This window comes from Lottia gigantea (genome assembly GCF_000327385.1).
Source record: "Lottia gigantea unplaced genomic scaffold LOTGIsca_139, whole genome shotgun sequence".
Classification (NCBI taxonomy): Eukaryota; Metazoa; Mollusca; class Gastropoda; family Lottiidae; genus Lottia; species Lottia gigantea.
In genome coordinates, this window is record NW_008707601.1 from 486900 (window position 1) to 511390 (window position 24491).

Here is a 24491-nt window from a genome sequence, read left to right on the forward strand (position 1 = left end):
TTAACAGTAGTATTTCTATATCGCTCTACAATTGATGTATTGAGTACTATTTTAACAGTAGTATTTCTACATAGCTCTACAATTGATGTATTGAGCACTATTTTAACAGTGGTATTTCTATATTGCTCTACAATTGATGTATTGAGTACTATTTTAACAGTAGTATTTCTATATAGCTCTACAATTGATGTATTGAGCACTATTTTAACAGTGGTATTTCTATATCGCTCTACAATTGATGTATTGAGCACTATTTTAACAGTAGTATTTCTATATAGCTCTACAATTGATGTATTGAGCACTATTTTAACAGTAGTATTTCTATATAGCTCTACAATTGATGTATTGAGCACTATTTTAACAGTGGTATTTCTATATCGCTCTACAATTGATGTATTGAGTACTATTTTAACAGTAGTATTTCTATATAGCTCTACAATTGATGTATTGAGCACTATTTTAACAGTGGTATTTCTATATCGCTCTACAATTGATGTATTGAGCACTATTTTAACAGTAGTATTTCTATATCGCTCTACAATTGATGTATTGAGCACTATTTTAACAGTGGTATTTCTATATCGCTCTACAATTGATGTATTGAGCACTATTTTAGCAGTAAAAATATTTTGTTTTTGCACAACTTGGTAATATTTAGTTGGTATATATATATATATATATGTTTGTTTGAAATTATTATAATTTAGTTATAGTCTAGTATTTATCTTTAAGACTAATCTAATCTTCAACACTAATGGACCAAAGGAAAAGATTACAAGTGTCCTTGGGTAAAATCACTGCCAAGAGGTTTGATCAAGTACCAGCTGGTAGACAAGATTCTTGAGCACCTTAGAAGGTTTTATGAAATTGATGGGACTTCATATTTGCTAAGCTTAGCTGAATTGATTGATTTCCCTGGCCAGTGCTTTCGAGAGTTGCCCTATTGTCAACTTTCAACCCATATTGCCGTCTCGTTTGTTTGTAGATAAAGATAAACAGCAACCCAGACAACAACAACAGATGATGATGGGTCAGCCTGCGGGTAGACAGATGGGTCAAATGAACCCCCAAATGGCTGGACGACCCATCCAGGACCCGATCAATGCTTTAACCAACTTGACCAGACCCATGCAACAACAACAACAAGGTAAGTTTTTAGTTTTTTTTAACCAATTTCATATTATATGTATATAAGCTTATTTCTATTAAGAAATTTCAAAAATTGCAGCAGCAATTGGTTGAAAGAAAAACCAAAAATGCTATTGAATTTCAACACATACTGGCTTCTCAATTACTAGATGGGAACTTGGTTCATATTATCCAAATAGCTTTGCATGATGCAGCGGATTAAAATCAAAACAATCTTTTTCGTGTGAAAGGGCTTGCCAGTACTCATGTTATATTCATGTTTCATATTTACAAAACAAATTGTACGTAGCAGCATGTTGATTGGCCTGTTTAAAATCTTCTAAAATCATGAATATTTATTATCTGAGTCCCTAATACCGAAACGCTATAGAAATATGTAATATTTTTAGATGTGTTGAAAATATGAAGAAATGTGTCAGCTTTTTGTGTTTAAGAATTACTAAAAATGATTTTCTCGTCTTTTTAGGAATGCCACACATGATGCAACATCGACCAATGCAGATGTCTGCTGCTCAGATTCGTTTCCAACAGCAACAGATGCAGCAACAAAAACCTCAACTACAGGTTAGTATTGGACCATTTGTTTGGAAGGGCTGTAGGCTTATATCATCACAAAATTTCTTGTACACTACATGGCATTGCCCATTTTCATTAACCCTATACTGGTCAAGATGTTTTCAAGATTATCAGATCCAGAGTGATAATGTGGATGGATGGGGTTGTAGATATTATTGTTAAAATTGATAAACAGTAGGCTTCTGCCACTTTCATTGAAAACTTTCCTCATTGTACACTACAATGCATTGTCACCTTCATTACCCCTATACTGGTCAAGATGTTTTCAAGTTTATCTTAAGTGATAATTTTACTTTAATTAGGTTGTATTATTGAGAGTGAAAAATTCTGCTGCAGTTCTGTCAAAATTTCCCTTTTGTACACTACATTTTATTGCCAGTCTTTATAAACCATGACGTTTTCAAGGTTTCATTATGATATTGATTTATAATTTCAGAGACAAGATGCTTTCATTGTGACGTCACCTCAAACAAACCCTGTACAGAGTCAACCATTGCCGGCTTCAGCTGCTAATGTAAGTAGGGCCTGATTTGGTTGTTTTCGCTAGACATGCTTGATTTATGCCGGACATCTTTGTAACTAATATGAGCCAGTTTTGGTAGACTTTGTATATACTCCTCTCAAACATTTGAAACTAATCAACTAAAATGTCTAGCTATCAGGTCAGATACTATATCATTTTCCTTGAATGATAAGAAAGGATAAAATGTCCTTCCCTCTGCCTGTGTAGAATTGCACAAAAAGGCCTAAAAGACACAAATCTTGACAGATTTTGACAAAACTTTGTGAAATTGTTTATGATCACCCTATCAAAAACCTAAAAGTTCCAATATTTCTTGGAAGCGATGTTTGCCTTTCTTCCAAATATTGCAATTGAAACAAAGCTTCAAGATGGCTTGTTTTACCTTGCCTGGCAAGCTGTCTTTTGTTCATCCATTTGTACATTGTTTTAGTTGCCGTTTCAAAGTCAACCTCAAACGATGCAGAGACAAGTTCCTCAGATGCCACAGCATATGTCACAAGTACCATCTCCTGCTCAAATTTGGTAAGTAGCAAGTCCAACAAGTACCATCTCCTGCTCAAATTTGGGAAGTTACAAGACCCATCACCCATCAACACATGTTTTATCCTCTCCCTTCTCCTACTCCACTCCTCCTCCCCTCTCAAAATAGTTGGTAAATAATCTTTCATCCCACTAATCTCTCACAAGTTTTCACCTCTCCTTAAATGAAGAAGAAGACTAGTGTTAACTCCATTGATTTGATATTGTAATGTGTTTCATCATGATGATATTTACTATTCCAGTTCCCCAGCTGTATTCACAGCTCCCTCACCACAATCAATGGTCGCCCCTTCTCCTGTTAATCGTGGTGCAGTTGGAGTGCTCTCCCCTGGTGCAGCCTTGAACACACCAGGTATGTATTGTTGGACATTTTTGAATTGTGTGTTTATGCATTTGCCTGACACTAGAATAATGTAGGGTTTTAAAACATAGACAACAATGAGATTGTTTATTTGGATTCATAGTTAAAATTGATTGTAAGACTTTTTTGTAATTGAGAAAAATAGTTCAGCATTCTAATTTAAAAAAAAAGATTTCTTGACAAAGAAAGGCCCTGTCTATTAAGCAATTGTCTGTTAAGCAAATACTTCAGAGAGGAAAAATCAATGATGTACAGGAAGGTCATTAAAAAATATTGTATTATCCGTTGCCAGGTAACCCAGGTTCAGTAGGGGCAGCCCCTAGTCCCAGTAACCAACGCATCAATGATGAGCAGATTTATATGGAGAAACTACAACAATTATCAAAATATGTCGGCCCACTCAGTAAAATGGTGGATCGCTTGGAAAAAGATGAAAGTATGTAATGACATTTTGATCAAAAACTTCTTTAAATTCTCTAGAAATATTCTGATTTCTAGCCTTTTGATCCTGGATAATTCTGGACTAACCAGTTAGGGTCTAACCGTGCCGTTCTACCATTTGAAAACACTGTCAGCCAATAAAATTTCTTCCCTCTTCAATGCTGAGATTTTGTGATTCAAACAAAAAATGTATTCAGTTGACGAACTTTTCAAATGCTTCTTGGTTTTCACCTTTTGTTTGTGTCACAAAGTCCCAGAGTTGGAGAGGGAAGAAATTTGATTGACTGGCAAAATCTAAGATTTAGAGAGGGATGGTTTTTGATTGGCTGGCAAAATCCCTGAGTTGGAGAGGGAAGATATTTGATTGACTGGCAAAATCCCAGAGCTGCAGAGGGAAGATATTTGATTTGCTGGCAGTGTCATCAAATAGATGAATGATAAAGAGCAGGGTCTTTAGACCTTAGCTGAAGTGGCTGAATAAAAAATAAAAACTATTAAAAGAATGGAATGAAATTTGGTCTAATTTTCAGACTGTCAAAAAGTATATAAAAAGTCACTGAGATATGACAAATACTTAGGGACCCCAAGACAGTGAGGGTACAGGGGGAATACTCAATAATGACCTATGTTTATATTGTATAGGTCAGAAACTGGAACATTTAAAAATGAAAAATTTACTAGACATTTTAACTGACCCGACCAAAAGGTGAGATTATTATACAGCTCTCGGACCACAGTGTGCTCAGAATTTAATTTTATCTCATCATTTCACAAATATTGCATGTCATTTGTTTAAGAATGTCTCCAGACCAGTGCCTCAGAGCATTGACTTTGATCCAACCAAAGCCTTTAAGTACATAGAGTTTGGATCTGAAAAATATGATAAAATGAAGAGATCTTGATCTACCTCAATGATATTTTCATTCTTTGTTTATTTTAGGGTGACGTATGCTACACTAGAAAAATGTGAAATTGTTTTAGAAAAAATGGGAAAACATGTAAGTAATTATAGATGATCCTAATAGATTTACCTGTGACTAAGCTAGGAAGGTGAACCTGTCTCTGATAGATCTTTTTGAGACTTGGTAATCTTGACTTGAAAAGAACGTTTTCATGATGCTGGTTGCAATAAAAAGTTGGAATGTTCTTATCAAAGTGATCTGTCGGAAGCTGTCAGAGGATTAAAGACACCAGTTTTGTGGCTCTTTCTATATTGTGCTCACATCAAATAATTACTGTTTGAAAATATATAGTCTCTTATATCCAGTGTTTTAATTCAGGTGACCCAATCTCAACCGCAAACATCTTCCAGTGTATTTGAATCATTGTACGAGTCTATAGCCTCTAATATCCAGTCACCTAGTATTAATCATAGTCTACAGAGAACATTTGGTCCAGCAATTTCAGCCTTTTTTGGACCTGCTATAAAGTAAGTTTGCATCTTTACTCTAAACGCTTAATTGTAGAGAAATATGTCTCCTATATATTCTAAAGGATTTAACTAGTAATAATAAATCTATATGAGGTCTAACATTGAAACTAGGTCAAACTGCTTCACACTTTATACTATCTGTTTTTAATGAACCCATTTTAAAACAAATTCAGTCTGATTAAGAAGATACATAGATATAAATAGCATTTTTTTAAATACTATTTTTCTGTATGATTCGCAACGCTTTTGATAATAAAAATTTTGCAGAATGTCCCTTTAACCATAATACAAAGAAACTCTGGTAAAATATCATGATTCGATTTTTATTTCTTACTTCTTTGTATATTGGAAACATTTATAGTTTCTATTCACACCATTCTGATATGGTTCATGAAAAGTTATTAAAATCTTTGATTTCAGAGCTCCAGTAGAACCTTGTAAAAAACGTAGAAAATTAGAAGAAGATAAAAAAGAAGGATTATCTAACGTTTTACAGGGTGAAATAGCTCGTCTACACTCTAGATTTCATATCAGTGTGGACAGTCTACAACATTCTAGTAACACTTCTGTTCATTTGATTTGTAAATTAGGTAAGTTATTCTCATCCTAAATTCCTGTCTTCAATAGCCCACAAGGTGCAGAAAAGTAGGGTGTAAAACTCCTGACAGTCAAATAGCTCAGTCTGTAGTGAGTTTGATTGTTGTTTGTTAGGTGATTAGGTGTTTTAGGCTTACATGTAATCTACCAATGTTGTCAGGTTTCTACTGCTTTTGATTATTCTGCTTAATTAATTGCTTAATTAGTTAAAGCCAAAAGCAAGTAAATGAGACAAGAAATCTTTTTGTTATGATGTTGTTTTTTTTTTCAGATGATAAAAATCTCCCTAGTGTTCCTCCATTAATAGTAAAAATTCCCAAAACTTACCCCCAGGGTACCCCAGAATGTGACACAGAATCTGAAGGATACAGTAAGATTTTTTATATTTTTTTCTGAAGAAAGTGTTTGCCTTTTGTTCATGATGGTCATTGGTCTATCTAAAGTAATATCAATATAGATAATTGGATGTTGCCAAAACAGACTGATTTCAGCCTCTTCACTTTACTATATAACCTTCTCAATACTTGAATAAAGTGCCAATCATGTTTTCTATCATTTTGAACAGTGTTCCCTGTACTTGAGTGTCATTTCCCTCCTCTCCCCTCCTCTCCCCCCCTTTCCTCATTGGATATTATCATAGTAATTTTTTTAATTTATTTTTCAGATTCAACGCCATTTTTCCAGAATATTCAGAAACATTTGGAGCAGTCTCTGTTAAACATGTCTAATAAATATTCTTTATCATCATTATTATATTCCTGGGTAGGATAGGTTACACTTTCATTTTCTCTTATAGCTTTATCTTCAAAATAACCAACCCCAGTGTGCTACAGACTGTGCACATTCATGATCCCTCCACAGTTGTAAATCGAAAAAGAGCAGACAAATGCCGCTGTTCTGGCAAAAATTTCCCTCATTGCACCCTGCAAGGCGTTGCCTGTCTTCATTAGCCCACATGGTGCAGAAAAGTAAAACTCCATTCATTTCATATCATTTCAAAATAACCAAAACATAATCACATGGAGATTTATGTTGTAATTAGAGCCAACGAATGGGTTAAAAAAAAAAGACTCTTTACTCATTTTTTATGACAAAAAACTTGGTCTTGTCAAAATTTCAGTGATTATGTTTTTCAGGTCTATCTAGTAAATATATTTTTTGTATTTTCAGGAAATGAGTGTGAGAAGATCTTGTGAAGATTGAAAATATCACAAAAACTGTCTTATCTCTATAGAAATGCTACCATATAGCATTTTGAAAGTCTTTGGAGTGCTAAAATCTCTTTTCAGACACAGACTAAGTCAATTATCTGATTTAATGTTGTATAAATCATGTATTTAGCAAATAATCAAATCACTTTTAATCGGATGTAAATCAAATAGGAGATCACACAAATTGAGTTGAATGGTTGTTATATTGGCCTGTAAACTGTTATCATTTTAAAGTTGTCTCTAAATATGGGATTATTTGCCTATCAAATCTGATTGGAACTTGGAATTTACATGTGTATTTGTATTGGTATTACCAGACAAAGGGTGCTAATGATAAGATATACATTATGGTGCTTGAAATATTCTGCAAAACAGACTGAATCTGGCCACTTTACTGGGCCCTCCGTATACATGAATAAGTGTAAGAAAGTGTATACAATCCCATAATTGCATCCCTTTTGTTTGACTCGTAATTCCAATTATGTAGTCACATGCTTGTTATATTAAAGAATTAAAGATGGTGAACAGAAAGTTGTGATGCATTAAATTATTTAAAAAAAGGAAAATCTGATTTTTGGTGTTTTCTCACAAGACAATTTTTTCTTCCCAAATTCTCAACATTTTACCCCAGAACAGCTTTGAAATTAACGACCAAAATATACAAACGGTCCACCATGAAAGTTAAAAAAATGACATGGAAAAATTCATTAAATGCCATTGACCTTTCACAGTCCAGAGGGGGAGGGGGCATGGCCCAGTGGACCACCCCTAAGAACGGCACTGTCTATGACCTATGTGCACATCCGGGTCTAATTGAGAACAAAGCAATCAGCAATGGCTGAATCAATATCTTTCATTTTATACTTGATTCAAATCTATAATATAAGTTTTTACATTAATACACGGTCCCTAATCAAAATTCAATCATTCATTTCCATAGTCCTCGTTCAATCCGTAATATTATCATTTACTGTGTCATGTTATTTCTCGCGAGAATTTACGTGAATTTGATTTGTTTATAAACTTTGCAAGTTACATTTTACTGCGATGTCTGTTAGCTAAAAGCGAACGTTATCCACTAACTACCAGCATTTTTGCAGACAGAGCCCAGCACTGTAACCTCTTACATACTGCTAACCTAATGAAGTCATGCATTCAAAGATAAGTCATTGAGGCTTCAATCCAGGTCAGGCTGCAGTTGAAGATGGCAGGTCGTGGGCGTTTGCCACAGACATCAAGACGTAAAAGACCCCATCCACCAGTATTCGGTGGTACAAGTAGTAGCTTCAAAGATAAAGACAATGACTATGCATGCCCTATATGTTTTGAGATCATAGATGAAGCACATATGACGAAATGTGGCCATTCCTTTTGTTTTCGATGCATAAAACAGAGTTTGGAGAGAAGTAATAGATGTCCAAAATGTTATCGTTCAATAGAAAATCCTGCTCAAATATTCCCAAATTTCACATTAAATGATATGATACTGAAGTATAAAGAAGACAAGTCTGCTGGTAAAAGAAATAAGTGTGAACAGTCCACATCCAAAGCGCAAGAAGTAGGCAGCGACTCATCAACTTACAATAACTTGCGAGAATTGATTAATGAAAAGGAAGTGGGTATTGGAGATGTGAATAACCTCTTGGATCTTCTAGTACAGAAAAAACACAAGTTGGAAGCGGATGGCAAAGTGGTAGAGACTTTTATTTTGAAAGAATTTCTGCAACAAATTAAAGAACGAAAGGAAATGAAGTTAAAGCAGATAAAAAGTGAAATAGAAGTTTTAGAAAGTGACATTACCAAGGTGGATGATGATATAAGTGAATATAACCAGAAATACTGCCCTGATCATCTAGTACCAAGTGGTTTTGATGTTGGCCGAGTTTTTGCAGAAGCATCAGACTCCACAGAAACAAATCAAGATGGCTTCAATGGAAGTAAAAATGTAGATAAAGTCTTGCTTCAACCATCGCTAGCCTCCCGAAGAAAGAAATTAAGTGATCATTTTAATGATTTAGAACAATGTTACTTCTCTGTTCGTGTAAAGGAGGTGACTGGAGTTGATAACGGGAGTAACGCAGGGCTAGAAGAATTTACAGAGAGTTTATCAAAGTTTTTCAGATTCTCTTCGTGCAGACCCTTAGCCACTTTAAATTACTCTGTAGATTTATACGGTGCTTCTTGTATTGTATCCAGTATAGAGTTCGATCGAGACTGTGACTATTTTGCTATCGCTGGAGTTACAAAAAAAATTAAGATCTACGAATATGGTGTTGTCATTAAGGATGCTGTGGACATTCATTATCCTATGTTAGAAATGATGTGCAACTCCAAAATCAGCTGTGTAACATGGAGCACCTATTATAAGAATGTATTGGCCAGTTCAGACTATGAAGGCACAGTTACTTTATGGGATGTCAATACAAACAAAAAAACTAAAAAATTTCAGGAACACGAGAAAAGATGTTGGAGCGTCGATTTTAATGGAATGGATCCTAAATTAATAGCTTCTGCTTCAGATGATGCTAAAGTGAAACTATGGTCAACGAATAACGAACATTCCATCGCTAATATAGAAGCTAATGCTAATGTTTGTTGTGTTAAGTTTAACCCACAAAGCAGATACCATCTAGCCTTTGGTTCAGCAGATCACAATGTTCATTATTATGATTTACGAAATACTAAACAGGCACTAGCAGTATTTAGTGAACATAAAAAAGCTGTTTCTTATGTTAAATTTCTGAACAGTACAGAAATAGTTTCTGCTTCAACAGACAGCCAGTTAAAATTATGGGATATATCTCATTCCTTTTCTAAAAGGACATTTGAAGGGCATACGAATGAGAAGAATTTTGTTGGATTGGCTACAGATGGGGACTATATAACTTGTGGTAGTGAAAACCATGCGCTATATTTCTATTACAAGGGTTTAGCTAAAGAATTAATGACATTTAAATTTGATTCCAATTTACTAGAAAAAGATAGCAGAAAACCAGAAGATCACAAAGAGTTTGTTAGTGCTGTAACATGGAAACCAAACTCTAATGTGGTAGTAGCTGCTAATAGCCAGGGCACTGTAAAGGTGATTGAATTGGTTTAAAAATAGAAACAATCAATCAACAATCAAAGTCTTTCACTTATATTGATTACTTGCCCAACAAGTCCTCCTTCACAATGTCAAATTATTACTAACTTTGTCTTATATCTTGCCTGCAATAGACATCTTGGCTTTCTTGCATCACAGAATGCAGCGATTTGATTTCGATTGTACGCTAGCCAATAAGCCAATCAAAACCCCCAATTGCATCCCACAAAGAAATTGTTAATAATGATTTATTATCCATTATAATCCAATCAATTCAAATATTTATACAAACTTCTATGATACAAAAGAAATGTTTATTGCAGCATGTATTAGACACAGTTCTTAATAGCTTGACATTGTGAACCAGTTTGAAGACATGAAACAGATGTTTATATATCACATCTAAGGAACTGAGTAGAGAAGCTTCCCATCAAGAAATCAACTATCAGTTTTAAATCTAGAGTGCCTTGATATTGAAATGGGGATGAAAAATTTTGTTCAAAAATTAAATTTGTTTATTCCACAAATTTGAATAGACATACTAACAGTGGGTTTCCTTGACAGCGAGAACTTGCAAAATCTTTGGGGTTGAAAAGCAAAACCTCATCCCCAGAAAAAAAAATCTGTCTCATCTCACAATCTTATCGAACTACCCCCTACATTCAGAATGCAGCACACCGCCCCTCACAGATTTGTAGGCCTTTGATGAGATATCGATACAATTACATTGCGAAATTTATCATTATTTATTCCATGCTATTCACTGATCTATAATAAAAGACATTAGTGATGCTATCTGTCATGGCTCTGTTTTGACTTGAAGATTAAGTCTATAATAGTGTAGAAATATTATCCAGGGATAATTGAATAACCACAGGGACCGGTAGAGATAAAAATGTTCTGGGTTCAGATTGATGACTTTTGATAATTGGAAGAATTCCAAACGAATTTTTTGTCCCTCCTTATGAATGCGATGATGCATGTGCACATTTTAATCTAAATGCTGTCATTATGCGATGAAACTGAAATTCGGACAAGATGAAGATTTTTTCTCGAATCCCTATGACTAAAACGTAAACAAACATGGCGGGTATCGACTGGCTTTTTCTGCAAATTTTGTTTCTGTTTTTGAAATGCCACGAAAAGAATGGATTGCTGGTCGCAATTATGGTCTTGTGTTCGTCTACTGTACCCGTCCTTGCCCTAAGCGACACTGTTGCTTTCGTGGAGATGTCAAAAGAACGAAAAACTCAATTTCAGAAGCGTCAGTCGAACACGGTCGAAGATTTTGACATTTCCAGTTTGACAGCTTACATCAAAGGCTGGTTTTCGTCTGCTGGAAAAGTTGAGAAGGCATCGGGTCGACTGCATATGGTAGGGTTTATCTAAATTTGAAAAGTATTTTATCATGATTATAGATCTATTGCCCTTGCTCTCGTAAGTTGCTTGAAAGAATAGGCTACTTTGTGACTTTTTGTTGCATAACATCTCTGTTGCTTAATTTAAAGCTATCATGAATTATAAAAGCCAAACATAATAAAAAAATTAAAATTGAAGCATTGAATTCTGTTGCTTCATCTGAACAATTGAACGACTTCCTTGTATCATACTGACAGGAAAACTGGTGTAAAAATACGAAACTATTATTTTTACCCACGTCAAAATTGCACCCTGGACCTATTTGTGACTTATTTTTCTTTCAGATATCAGATGAATGTGGCGTGGAAGATGAAAAGGGGTTTGCAAGGCTACCGTTAAATTGGATTGGAGTCTACCATTACTCCTCTCATACTACTGATACTATTAATAGTAACAGTGATAGAACTACCGATTGTCTTGGAGTAATGGACAGGGTAAGACTGAATTATAATTATATGTCATTGTGGAATCATAGTTAAAGGGATCCTAAAGAGATTTTATGAATTATTTCATTTGTATCGGGGGACACTGATAGCATCAATTTGCACTTTTCCAATTTTCAATCAGCCGTCTGTCATTCCTGCTATTCAACTAAACCTAAGTGTATGATGACGTCACTAATCGCGAAATTTGCTTGCATCGCATGAGACCTTTGCCATCAGTGACGTCATCAAACACTCAGTTTTAGTGGAATTGCAGGAATTCAAAAATACCAGTTTGTCTCACAAGTCTATAATTAATTCATAATTAAAAAGATAATTCCCAAAGACCTTCTCACAAATAAACATCAAAAAGTTGTTTTTTGTTTTTATACAGTTTGATATTTTTGTATTTTGTCTTCCAGGTAAAGAAAGCGATAATGTTTGGAGCATCAGCTATAATAATATTAACGTTAAATCAACAACTAGTTCGAGAATTGGATGTGGGTCAGATGTTTTCTATTCCGGTAGTTTTAATACAAGATGAAACCAATATTACCTCCATACTTACATTACTTATGAGGTGAGAAAATCTTTTTTTGTGAATATACCCTCCTTCCCCACTCCAACTCTCTATCTCTTGAGGGAAGTAAATTTAAAGTCTATTGGGGTGAAGGGTTGTAATCCGTTTGACCAATCGTATCAAAGTCTCAGAAGCTCACAGCTACCATTGAAATTTGAGCCTTCAAATCCATGTGTATCCAGAAGTATTCGTTTGAATGATAAAAACACGAGTCGTCTTTTCTTGATATACTGCCATATATAAAATTTCTATATATACATGTATAGATATAGAAATTCCTGGTTCTAGATATTTTTGAAGGTATTATACGATTTCAGTACATTTCTAGTACCTTCTAAAGACTATATATTCAAGACCCAAATTCTATGTTTTTCAGTAAAATCAAAATAAATGCCAAAGTGATATTTAATTCATCAAAACAGGGCCTTGTTGTAAGTATGTCACTTCTCTTTTGTCTAAATCTTTGAAAAAAATTAAGTCAGAATTGCTGAATAAGAGTAACATGGCTTACTCTTATGGAAACACCTGATGGTACTTTGCTTTGGAAGAGTCCACTACTATACAACTTTTACTCTTGATTTTGCCATTCTTTAAACAAGATTTTGATAAATGGAATTATCCTGCTTGTACAGATTTTTAGTACACTATCTCATTTTGGATCAATATTTGATTTGAAGAAATTTCCAACCCTAACGATGTGGGCTACATGTGGGAGAAGCAGTGGAGATATGGGAGTTGTCTGCCTGGGTGCAGAAACATTACCAAACGGAAAAACAAACCCTGGAACATTCTGGAATTGTTTCTACACTTTCCTGTTTCTAATGATGATGATGATTGTGTTTAAAAGTTACAGAATAGATGGAGAATGGGGAGATCCCCATCTAGAGGTAGGATACTCTTCTCTTAAGGGAACCATGGCGACTTATTGAATTAGACACCTAAAGGTCCAGGGTTCAATCCCGTCATAGGTTGAGATAGTACCTTCAATCCTGTCTTCATTAGCCCAATGCAGAAGAGTAGAACATAAAACTCCATTGTTTCAATAAGCTCACCAAGCTATCTTTTTATCTTATAGTCCTCCATGCGTAAGTTAGCTCATCAAGCGATCTCTGTGATGCAGACGAAGAAATATGTGATAAAAAATACGGGTCAGACGGAGGAATCTGATCTCTGTGCAATATGTCTAGAAATATTCTACTCCAAACAGGTAAGAATCTCTTTTCAGAACAGAAAATATTGTCACCGAATAGAATCTTGTCAAGAGTTTCCCTAACTGGCATGGGTACATGAGGAGACAAAAATCACCAGTTGGTCCTTTCCACCATGTTATTAATCACGCGTGGAGCATGCAATTGAAAGGAAAATGAATCTGTTTGGATAGTGATGGTCTGTCTTGCAGACGATAAAACTATCTGAGACAATTATCAAACTTGTTTGATATTATAAATCCTGCAGGAGACACGATAATCTTGTCGTGTAAGCATGGGCACACACACGATTTTACTCGAGACTCTAATCGGCGACGATATACAGCGCGTGTGCCCGCACCATTATAATAGGATGTTCACAAGTTTAACAGATAAATGCTTCTAAAACAGTCTATTACAATTTTGATTGAAGCATGTAGGCCCCAAGGTACTGTAATAGAAAACTTGTTAGATTACAGTTTGTGACAATAAGCACAAAAAGAAAAAAGAAACAAAATTGTAATCTATAATTTTATTTAGATGTTCCAACAGTAAGAGAATGTACATGCCTAAATCGATGACTTTTATCTCTCCTTTTGTTTCCTGACTCAGTTTCATAGCTCTCTTTATTTTCCACTCAGACAATTAATAATAATAATAAACTCTATTGTATATGAGTAATAATTAGGTCTAATACACACGGACATTGTCCTGTCTAACATTCAACCCATTGGGACAATACACTAAATGAAAAAAAAAAATGAAAAAAATTGTAGGCCAAGACAATATTTCGAGGTTCAGTAATATGTAATAGTGTAAGTGATTAGGGTGGTTGACTAGAAACCAGTTAATATTGACAAGCAACTAGTCACTATTCAACAGAAGGCACTGGCACAAGGTTAAAGTTGTGTTTAAATATGTTTTCATGTTAATAAAAAAGGAAAATCATATATGGTATAATTGTTATGATTTTTATTTTCAGAAGTTACGAGTGCTTCCTTGTAATCATCAGTATCATACCAGATGTGTTGATCCGTGGTTAGTCCATAATAGAACTTGTCCCTTGTGTAAACTCAATATTATTAACTAATTATTACATGTTATACCTCATCCCACTGTGTGACTGGGCTGGTCAACTTCAGATACTTGTTATTATTGTTTAATTGATGTTTTGTTTTGTTTTGCCCACTGGACGTCCCATGCAGTAAGTTAGGCCTTTATCTTGATCAAAACATTTGCCTCTCTTCCAGCCTTCGATTGCTATATTGACTGACTGGTAACTGTCAGAGTAGCTGTCAGAGGCCGGAATAGAGACAGATGTTTCAGTCCAGGCCTATATCCAGTAATGTTATTTTAGTCAACAAAGTAATACTTTTGTCAAGTAGCATGTCTTTTAGAGAGTCCAAGTAGCTATATTGTTATGTATTCAGAGTGTCAACTCAACCCATTTCATAGACAGTATTTGGATATTATTGGTGTTTAACTTGTAAACGGTGGATGGTTACAGTTTATCATTTGGACAATCAATGTGGTTGTATTTGCAACTGTCAAGATTGCTTAGCTCAGTAAAAACATTCAGGTTGTATTTGCAGCAAGATTGCTCAGATCAGGGTTCACTTTAAGTGGTATTGAATCACAGTTTGCAATTCAAAATGGCCCCTTTTGCGAGCCAACATTTCCATTGATTAGCCAATATTAAAATCAGTAACAACGATCTGTGAATCAAATTAAATTGTATTTTTGAAGGTATTCTACTTGAGTATATTAAATTGCTAACAGATCTTTAAGAAACGCAGTTCAAAATTTAATCTACAATTTGATTTTTCAATCTAAATTTAACCCTAGCTCAGATCAGAATGAAGTGTTCAGGTAGCATACCATAAAATTGTGTTGTTATTTAATGTGATCTCAACCCCTAAATGTCACTTGATAAATTATTTAAATACAGTGTCTTAGTACCAGAATTCCTTTATGTCATGCTTTTTTTTCTTAAATGGTCTTGAGAGTGTGTAACAGAGCACATTCTGTTACCGGTACCCTCTCACCCTAGGGATTACTAGTTGTGAATAATGAGAGTGGTCATGAGTATGGAATGCAACTCACTACTCAATTCATCAAACTTATAACTGCTATTCTTATTTGCATCCATATGCAACAATATGGTGTGAGGATATCTTCAGATTTTCTACAAGAGGGTGATGGGGCATCCATTTGTTTTTTTCTATGACTCAGTATTCATTTGAAAAGTTTTACTAATAAAAATGACTAACAATAAAAACAAAGCTGTCTACATATTTTGTAGCACTAATTATAACATAGCAAGGGCAATAACTCTAAAATTTAAAACTGAAACTTAATAAAACAAAAGAAAGATAAAATTATGTCTCAACCATCTTGAATATTATGTCTTTTTGAACCAATAAATATGCTGATGTAATCCAAATTCTACATATTTTTCAACTCAGGATGGTTTCCATCTTTCACAAGAGCAAAATATTGGATGGGATCATCTTCACAATGGCAATTTATTACAAATTGTATCTTATACCTTGATTGTAATAGCCACCTTTTCTGTATCACTGATTGCAGCGGTTTGATTGGTATGCCAGCAAATGCAATCAATCATAGCCCTCAAAAGATAGACTATATTAACTTATTGTTAACAGACTTTCTGTCAAGGGCTCTGGCTGTTTTCGTTAACATACAATCCATGCATTTAGAATAATTTCCGTAATTCAAGAAAGGTGGCTATTGCAGTCAAAGTATAAGACAAAGTTTGTAATAGCTTGACATTGTGAAGATGGGATGGTATCAATTTGTCTGTAAAGCACCACAATTGCCATATTCTTTTCAAAAGAGTATTCAAGTCATTCAATATTATCAAAAGTGTAATTTCTAGTCCTTTTACTCCTTTAAAATGTTAAAGAGCAAATCTTATTCTTAAACCTTAAAACAAAGCAAAGATTGTTTGCTTTAAAACTGTTACAATTAACACACAAAACAACAAAAAAAGGAAATAAAAATTAAAAGAAAAACTAGCTTTTTACAATTGAAAGACATTTTGATACAATTAAAATAAGTTCAAGAAATAATATAAAAGTGAGTCTATATTTTTTACCTCTGAACATGATAACAATACATAGCTACATCACATTATCATTCCTCAAGTCTTAGCAGTTTCAGTATAGCTGAATATTTCAGTACACTTGTGGAACTCTCAGAGTAGACCACTTGACAACAGTTCATGATGTCAGTTGGATATACCTACATCACATAACATTTTATGACATTAATTTGAAATGGCTGCATCCAATAATGATATGGGACGTAAGTTAGTAAATTACCTATTCAGATGGCTATATAATATAGCTGAAATTGAGCTCTATCAACTGGTAAAGTAAATATAAATATGAGCTTTTTCAGCTGATAAAAGTAATATACTCATAAAATTAAATAATGGAACACAATTTTATGATATACTACTCCCAAATTGTATTGTACACAATGTTTCATCAATTTACATTTTTATCATCAAACATGATTGTTGAAACGTAGTGTGTAATAAAACTTAAGGAGTAGTAAACCATAAAATTGTGTTCCATTATGTAATGTGATCTGTATCCCTATATGTTGCTAAAAGAAATAGAAATATATGGTGATATTTATACTACAGATTACTAAGATTTGGTGAGGAAGTGGTGATATTGGGTGAAATAGAAAGTCTTTCAGATAACGGAGACGTCACATCGCGACAGAATGAGAAATTAGTCGGTGAATCTGTCGGTGAGGACCAGGATAAATCACCAGCTGATGAGTTGATGGTTTGGTTACAGATAGAACCATTAGGACTGGACTGGTTCGAACAACCTCCATCATCTGATGATAGACTCTCACGTTTAGCTAGCTGGAAAAATGTGAAGTTATCATATAATATACCGTTTATAGCATTATGACATTGGTGATTGGTATAAATGAAATGAAATGAATGGAGTTTTACGTCAGATGATTGGTATACCATCCAGTAACATGTAAAAGATAATTGAAAAAAAAAAGAGTACTCATGTGAAAGGGTGACACAATTGAAAATACAGTTCTTCTTATTGCATTGAATGTCAAGCTATAATGTGCAATTTTATCAAGAAAGTTTGTAAATGCAGCGATTTGATTGGATTGTATGTCGGTGAATACAACCAATTAGCATCCCGACAGAAAGTCTGTAAACTTTAAGCTATAATGTTTATGGCCTTCATTTGTTTAAATTTATTACTAGTCTACTAGGTACTTACTCTGAATTTACGTTTTAAAGCTCTGGTCATAACTGGAGTTAATCCTACACCACTTTCACGTTTTCGTTTATTATCACATAATGGGGTTCCACCAGGACTTCTGAAAGTCACAAATATTATCATGATTACAACAGCAGATATAACCAGATATAATCAACTAGACAATCTTTATAATGATTCACAAAAAGATGGATTCAACTTAAAGGGGCAGTCTGATTTTAAAGTAGGTTAGGAAAGTTCGTTGCTCGAATAACGGAAACTATGGACCAAAATCGAAATATATTTAGCCTTTATCTTGTCTGAAAATTTTAACTTAAAAAATCCTGTTGTTAGTTTGTAATGATGAAAAAATATTTTTCTATAAGCATCTTTCTAAATAATAGTTTAAAGAAATGAACTTTGTTTTCGTCAACTGTAACAATATTTTTCCTCTTAATTAGGCTAACAAAGAATGGCAATAACTTGTTGAACAGGATAGGACAGCAGCATTAGCCTAATTTTTTTGTTTTTTTTAAGAATAATGGAATTTTTAGAATATAAGGTGAAAATATGTAGCACAGTAAATGTTTAAAGCTATTTAATTATAATTCTGACCTTTTGATGGTAGTTTTTTTCAGTGCACGTCTATTTAACATCTCCTGAGCCAATCTATAAGGACAAAATATGAATCATGGTGGTAATATACCGATATGAACAAAATAAAAATAATGTCAGATGTCCAGCATTTGAGATTCAGAATGTTCTCATTTAATAAGGCCTATTTTTTCTGTCTCTACACCAGCTGACAACTGTCCAAATAGCTATCAGAGGATGGAATAGAGCACTACTTTGTGTTTTAATAAAGTCAGCCACATTTTCAGCATATAAGTAAGCTGACTTGAGGTAAATAAATGAGTGGATTTTCATTTTTGCTACTCAAGAAAATTCTTTATTTTTTTTTTTGTAATCCATCACTGGTTCATTGTTCTTGGAGCATTTAAGGTAATCTGGACCGTTGTCTTTTTTGACTGATTTTATGTAAATAAATATGAATTATTATTGTAGAACATACATATGTCTTTATTAAAAAAGTGTGTTTATTATATAATATTGTCTTGTGTTTGTGATATGAACTCCTCACTTCTAAATACTGTTCAAGTCTTATGTCATTATGTCGACATCCACCCTTTCTTTCCCTCCAAAGCAATAGGGTTCTTAACTTAAGAATGGAAAACTAACATCAGAAGTCTCATCAGAAACTTGAATTCAATGGCTTGAGACACATAATATAATACGTACATTTGATGTATGTTTTCTTTACCAACATCACTAATAGATCTAGCTGATTGAGTTCTACGTAGGTTCACTGTTTTTAACTGTTCTAAAGTCACTAGTCCACTTGGTGTCGACTGAAATATATACACACAAACTATCAATTATACATGCAAACTATCAATTATACACGCAAACTATCAATTATACACGCAAACTATCAATTATACATGTAAACTATCAATTATACACGCAAACTATCAATTATACACACAAACTATCAATTATACACACAGATTGTTCATTATTGATTCAATAACCAGCTGTCTTATTCTCAAGACTTTAAAAAATACGGTAGTCATCTGATTTGATAATAAAACTGCCAAACAATTTCATAATCTTAAGTTGGTTCAAATGTTCAGCTTCCTGTCACCATTTTCCTCTGATCTCTATGAAGACTGCTATAAATTGGCAATATAATTTACACAAATTAAATAATAAATTTACGATAAGATGATCACATCATATTTGACAAAAAAATTTTGGCAGAATTGATAATAAACACCATTTCCGCACCACACCCCTCCAGAAGCTTTTTACTTCCGAACACTGGCCATATTGTGATCACCTAAATCCATCAATAAGATTCACTTCAATGCTATCTGTAGTTTTGTTAAGATTCTGAATTGATTAGAAAAGTTAAACTCACTGATTCTGTTGTGTTTTTCTGATTGTTATCTGTTTTACGTAATCGAATTCCTTTCAAAGCTTCCGGAGTCACGAATAGGCCAGTCTGTTCTTTTAGCTGGAAAAAAATATTGAATTTGACATTCTTAGTAATTATTTTATATGATTTTATACATATACTAAAATCTTTAACTTACACCTTGTTTTATCATAAATCTTTACTTTGTGACCTAGGCCAGTGCTTTCATGAGACTATGTTATCATCACCATCTAATTTGGAATATCAGCTTCAAAATAGTAATGGTAGTCCAAGAAAAACTTTACAACAGTTAACAAATTGAAAATTTATATAAGATATCAATGGTACTATTTGACAAGGTGGATAGTTTTAGATTATAAAAGGCCCCTGAGCCCCAAATCGCTGCATTCCATGATACAAGAAAAGTGGCTATTACAGTCAAGGTAAAGGTACAAAATTCTTAATAGCTTGAAATTGTCAGAGAAAATACCATAAAATCAACTAAAATTCTGCATGGCATCTTACCTTTAGATTACCATTCTGTTTCTTGTTGATGATCAATTTCGTTGACGTTGGTGTTTTTATGGCTGGAGGGGGTGGGGGTGGAGGTGGGAGGGCACCAGCTGAAGGTGGAGGAGGTGGGGGAGCACCAGCTTGAGGGGGTGGGGCCACTGGAACACTGACAATAGGGACTGGGAAACAAACCGAAGGGAGTTCAACTGAAGCAAGTGGTAGAGATGTAACAGGATTTGATATATCTGGTACTATAAGAGGTTGAGGGGTGGTAGGGTCAACAGAGCTCGAGTGAAAGGGAGATAACGGTGGTTGCGATACAGGAAGTGATAAATTTGATTCTGTACATATTGATGCTTCCTCAATTTTCTACAAGAAAAAAATATTAGTGTATTTCCAGTGATGTATTTTATATAATCTGGAATAATTTGTTGGTGTTTGGTTGATTGAGAAATTTCGATTCTCTTTTACTAATATGAAAGAATAAAGCCAATTTTCAGATTTCAATTTGAATGTCTTCAGCAAAATATCTATGTAAGGTTTGGGCACACAGACAGTTTTTATGTGAAATTTTGTCACAGACTGGAGTAAAATTTCCTGTGTGATTGCACTCACATAGAAGGCAAGACTTCACAGAGTATCACCGAGGCAAAAAACAATTGACTGGAGACAAGAGTCAAGTCAGCTACAAATATCAAAGATTGTTTGTGTGCCCCAGCATAAGAAATGAATTTTAGTAAAAATCATATCATATGATAAGAATCATTGTCACCCTAGATTAGCAAAAATAATGAATATTATACCTTTTCAGCCTCTCGTAGTTTTCTCTCGAGAATTTCGACTTGTCTCTCCTTTTCTTCAAGTTGTTTCTTATAATCTCCTACAGCCCAATATTCTCTTACCTTACACCAACACTAGAATATAATTCAAAGAGAGAGTTTGTGTCAATTGGGACTACATCTTTCCTCCCAGTGTTCAACATTTCAAGTTATCAAGAATTGATACTTTGACAATATTAATGGAGCAAAAAAACTAATTTAACATTAGATTAAAACTTTGTTAATATTTGTTGAATCATACTCAAATTCGAACTTGTCCATGACCTTTAGAATACAAACCTAAACACAAAATTTAAAAAATATCACAAAACAATTGTGGCCTCTATGGCGTTCACAAAAGTCCTAATTAAAACGTGGCACGTAAAAATTCATTTCATTCTGTTGAGGACAGTTTCAAAATGGAGGGTAAATTTCTAATTATCAAATAATGATAGAAAGTGAGAGGCAATCATGAGCCTAAGCACGACCAGGGAAACATGTCAAAAAGTGTATAAAACTTGAAACCAGTGATTGTTGTTCCATAAAGCTGTGTCTATATATCATACTCAATTGTTAAATGCCATTTAAGGAGTCACGAATAGGCCAGACTGTTCTTTTAGCTAGAAAAAAAATAAAGTCTCAAACTTGGTCAATAAGTGTATATATTAATCAATTGGACTTACCAGGTGCCATTACTTAAGAATAGAATCTATATAGGACGATCCATTAATTTGATACTTACACAGATGACTTTATCTTGACACCAGGCTATTAAAGCTGTCATATTTTCACTCTTGACTTTATCTTGACTATAAACTAATAATCTATCAAAGGTTGGGGCGTAACCTACTCCCTCAAACTCAGGTGTGGTTAAAATATTATTACTGAAACAAAATAATAATATTAAATCAATGCAATCACTGTCTCAAATAGACATGAAAAGTTTAGAAAATCTTTATAATCTTATAAACATGGGGTTATGTTACTTTTTTTTAAAACTTTGCACAGGAATAACTTCACTTCAATTCTTCACATCAATTCTTTGACTTTTTCTATGAAAATATTGTGGCTAAAATCAAAGCATCTCTGGATTGTCAATTTAAAAAAAAAAAAAGAATCAAGGTTCACTTGTTTTAATTAAGTTATTGACATAAACCTTAAATGATGTCAATTCCAATATATCCAATACCGGTAACTATGGTTATTAACAAAAATATTTTAGAGTGAAAATACAGGTACCAAAATAGTGCTATGATGAACTGTGCAACACTGTACAGTGAAAATCAAAAAACATGTATACACACAAAGATTAGAAAAATTCTTTTGAAACCACAAAATAAACAAGGTGAGATTGTTACATTCAACATCAAAAGAAGCCTTACAATAAAGTGGACCCTCGGGAGACTCTTCTCTGCGCTTTTTTAACATAGCGGACATTTTGACTACTACACATACACATTCTTGTTCTGGAAAATTATTCACCGATCTCATTAAAACATAGATCAAAGATATCTGGTTTTTATTCCCAATTACAGGTTTGCACACGCACTGGATGTAACATGATTTGATTCTGCTCTCCCCAATATCATGATCACTTTCAGTAAGTAAATATGGCAGATTTTTATGACCATTCTCAATGCAGATACAACCAACCAATATTGTCATGATGTAAGTAATATCTGCAAATGAGATCATCATAGAACTGAGGAACGAGAAGTCATATTTTAATTTTGCAAAAATGTTAATGATGTCTTAAATTGAGCTATCAAGAAGTTATATTCTTATTCCAGGGATCCCATAGGGGAGGTTCAACGCCCCCTGAAGCTGAAGAAATTTTACCATTTAATTGCTTTGGAAGTCATTTCCATTTACCCCATTTACTTCTTTTTCTAGCCAGAATAATATTCTTTTAAATATCAAGTATGCTCATATGACCATAATTACTCTTTAAAGATGGTTTTCCTTATATCTTAGTGTCAAATTAATAAATGAAAATAAGGGAACCCATCTTTAATGTCTGAGCTAATAGAGCTCTCTGTTGGTAATCTTATACTTATAATATACTTATAAATAGTAATACATACCTTTTATTTGTATCTAAATGATTATAATTACTACTACTATTTATTAAATCAGATTGAGTTGCCATGGTTACTTCACCTTCGTCTCATCGATCAAGAGACACTGAAAAAAATTATCATGATAAAATCAGCCAAGATATGTCAACCCTTACTTCGAGCACTGGTACGGTACAGGGCCAGGAATCAGCTCCGAAATCTTTCAACGTCCTCGTACAAAGTTTTAAGATTGCTTGAGGCCAACATAAAGACTAACAAAAGTGACATATAATAGAATGAGTGATAGGTTCAGATCCAAAGAAGTGTCTCAATCCTAAAATATCAGAAAAACTTCTGTCTAATAATCTTCCTAGGCCTTTGCGGCTTGCCAAGAATTCAATTCCAATTGACATCATGGGTGTTTCAAGTTTTATTTCCTAGGGCTTTTCATTATTCCATTGTCAGTCAACTGCTGACTGGTCTACTCTACAACCTTACTCCTACTCGATGAAATTGGTCAAAGGTGTGATAAATTAAAGGTATCACATTGCCCCTTAATCGACTCACTAAGACTAAACATAATTGCAATCTGACACGCCCGACGTATCTATCACTCTGATCAAACAGAACAGTCATCAACATTATCTTCTTTAGCACCATGACAGTGACGATCACAAACTAACAAAAACTTAACCTTACTTACAGAATACATTTTCAATTTCAAACAGTAAAAAACGTTGATATTGTAAACAAATCGCGTTAAATTTTCCACCAAAATAATTCAAAGATGGCGCGGAGTATTTGATGTTTGATTGGTTGATATGAAATCTAATAGCCCAATCATAATAAAGATGATAAATTAACTACAGCCTTATTGAATTGCAACCAATCAGAAATCTTGTTACCTGTAAAGGAAGTTGTTTTGTTGACAAAATAATCAAAATGGAGAAATCTGTGGAAGCTTTAGAGGCGATGGCAAGAATTTTGTCTATTTTCTTTGAATATTTACTTGCTATGACATCATAAATAGATTTGTTTCGAAGATATGTCGACTTCCTTCCCTAAAACTCAAAATAATAGATAGTTCACTCTATTTAATGCCATATATTCCCCCAGCTTTTAAAAGACAAAATGAGTGGGGTGGGGCCTGAGCTGTGTCTGTACCGATATAATGTATTATATTAATATTATGTATCCAGGCGGTTAAGTCAGTCTTTAAACTTTGCCTTCATTGTCTTACATTTTTGCTGAAGTTCAGAATACTGTAGACCTTCTCATAGGCTATAGCAGATTCAATATATTAATAATGATAATAACGAAAAATTCTCACTGCTAAA

General features: G+C 33.8%; 4 protein-coding genes across 4 annotated transcripts in view; 3 read left to right on the forward strand and 1 right to left on the reverse strand.

Moving 5' to 3' along the window:
* Nucleotides 1-7383, forward strand: part of LOTGIDRAFT_238290 (hypothetical protein) — a gene marked incomplete at its 5' end in the record, with an annotated part of 10130 nt that extends 2747 nt beyond the window's left edge. Inside the window, 13 exons of the mRNA XM_009049575.1 lie at nt 986-1147; nt 1616-1713; nt 2162-2239; nt 2679-2770; nt 3031-3140; nt 3442-3585; nt 4233-4296; nt 4531-4588; nt 4871-5019; nt 5443-5612; nt 5891-5989; nt 6284-6381; nt 6790-7383. Coding sequence (XP_009047823.1) covers nt 986-1147; nt 1616-1713; nt 2162-2239; nt 2679-2770; nt 3031-3140; nt 3442-3585; nt 4233-4296; nt 4531-4588; nt 4871-5019; nt 5443-5612; nt 5891-5989; nt 6284-6381; nt 6790-6822 — 1355 coding nt within the window. The 3' untranslated portion in view covers nt 6823-7383. The remainder of the gene's footprint in view (nt 1-985; nt 1148-1615; nt 1714-2161; nt 2240-2678; nt 2771-3030; nt 3141-3441; nt 3586-4232; nt 4297-4530; nt 4589-4870; nt 5020-5442; nt 5613-5890; nt 5990-6283; nt 6382-6789) is intronic.
* A 457-nt stretch (nt 7384-7840) lies between these two features.
* On the forward strand, nt 7841-9955 carry LOTGIDRAFT_238291 (hypothetical protein). Its single transcript, XM_009049576.1, has 2 exons — nt 7841-8388; nt 8443-9955. The coding sequence occupies exons 1-2, from the start codon at nt 8035-8037 to the stop codon at nt 9928-9930; spliced, it is 1842 nt and encodes a 613-aa protein (XP_009047824.1). The 5' UTR covers nt 7841-8034; the 3' UTR covers nt 9931-9955.
* Nucleotides 9956-10997: 1042 nt separating this feature from the next.
* Nucleotides 10998-14613, forward strand: LOTGIDRAFT_238292 (hypothetical protein; the record flags this gene model as incomplete). The annotated part of the gene is made up of 7 exons (XM_009049577.1): nt 10998-11289; nt 11619-11768; nt 12179-12336; nt 12713-12767; nt 12969-13223; nt 13412-13543; nt 14506-14613. Coding segments are annotated over 7 exons (1150 nt in total), but the record flags the coding sequence as incomplete, so codon positions are not given.
* A 2376-nt stretch (nt 14614-16989) lies between these two features.
* LOTGIDRAFT_238293 (hypothetical protein) lies at nt 16990-23921 on the reverse strand. The gene is made up of 11 exons (XM_009049578.1): nt 23858-23921; nt 23182-23281; nt 21840-21981; nt 21083-21193; nt 20292-20648; nt 19770-19865; nt 19088-19197; nt 18404-18457; nt 17810-17909; nt 17191-17427; nt 16990-17002 (listed from the first exon to the last, which is right to left on the reverse strand). Exons 2-10 carry the CDS (start codon nt 23244-23246, stop codon nt 17191-17193), a joined length of 1272 nt encoding a protein of 423 aa, XP_009047826.1. The 5' UTR covers nt 23247-23281; nt 23858-23921; the 3' UTR covers nt 16990-17002.
* Between the last annotated feature and the right edge of the window lie 570 nt (nt 23922-24491).

What these genes read in the sequence shown, in the direction of transcription:
- LOTGIDRAFT_238291 (XM_009049576.1), top strand. Translation starts at nt 8,035, where the DNA reads ATGGCAGGTCGTGGGCGTTTGCCACAGACATCAAGACGTAAAAGACCC. An exon ending in CCACATCCAAAGCGCAAGAA is followed by an intron (nt 8,389 to 8,442) that starts GTAGGCAGCGAC and finishes ATTAATGAAAAG; the next exon opens with GAAGTGGGTATTGGAGATGT.
- LOTGIDRAFT_238293 (XM_009049578.1), bottom strand. Translation starts at nt 23,246, where the DNA reads ATGGCAACTCAATCTGATTTAATAAATAGTAGTAGTAATTATAATCAT. An exon ending in AGAAAAACACAACAGAATCA is followed by an intron (nt 19,198 to 19,769) that starts GTGAGTTTAACT and finishes TATATATTTCAG; the next exon opens with TCGACACCAAGTGGACTAGT. An exon ending in AAAAAAACTACCATCAAAAG is followed by an intron (nt 17,910 to 18,403) that starts GTCAGAATTATA and finishes TGTGACTTTCAG; the next exon opens with AAGTCCTGGTGGAACCCCAT.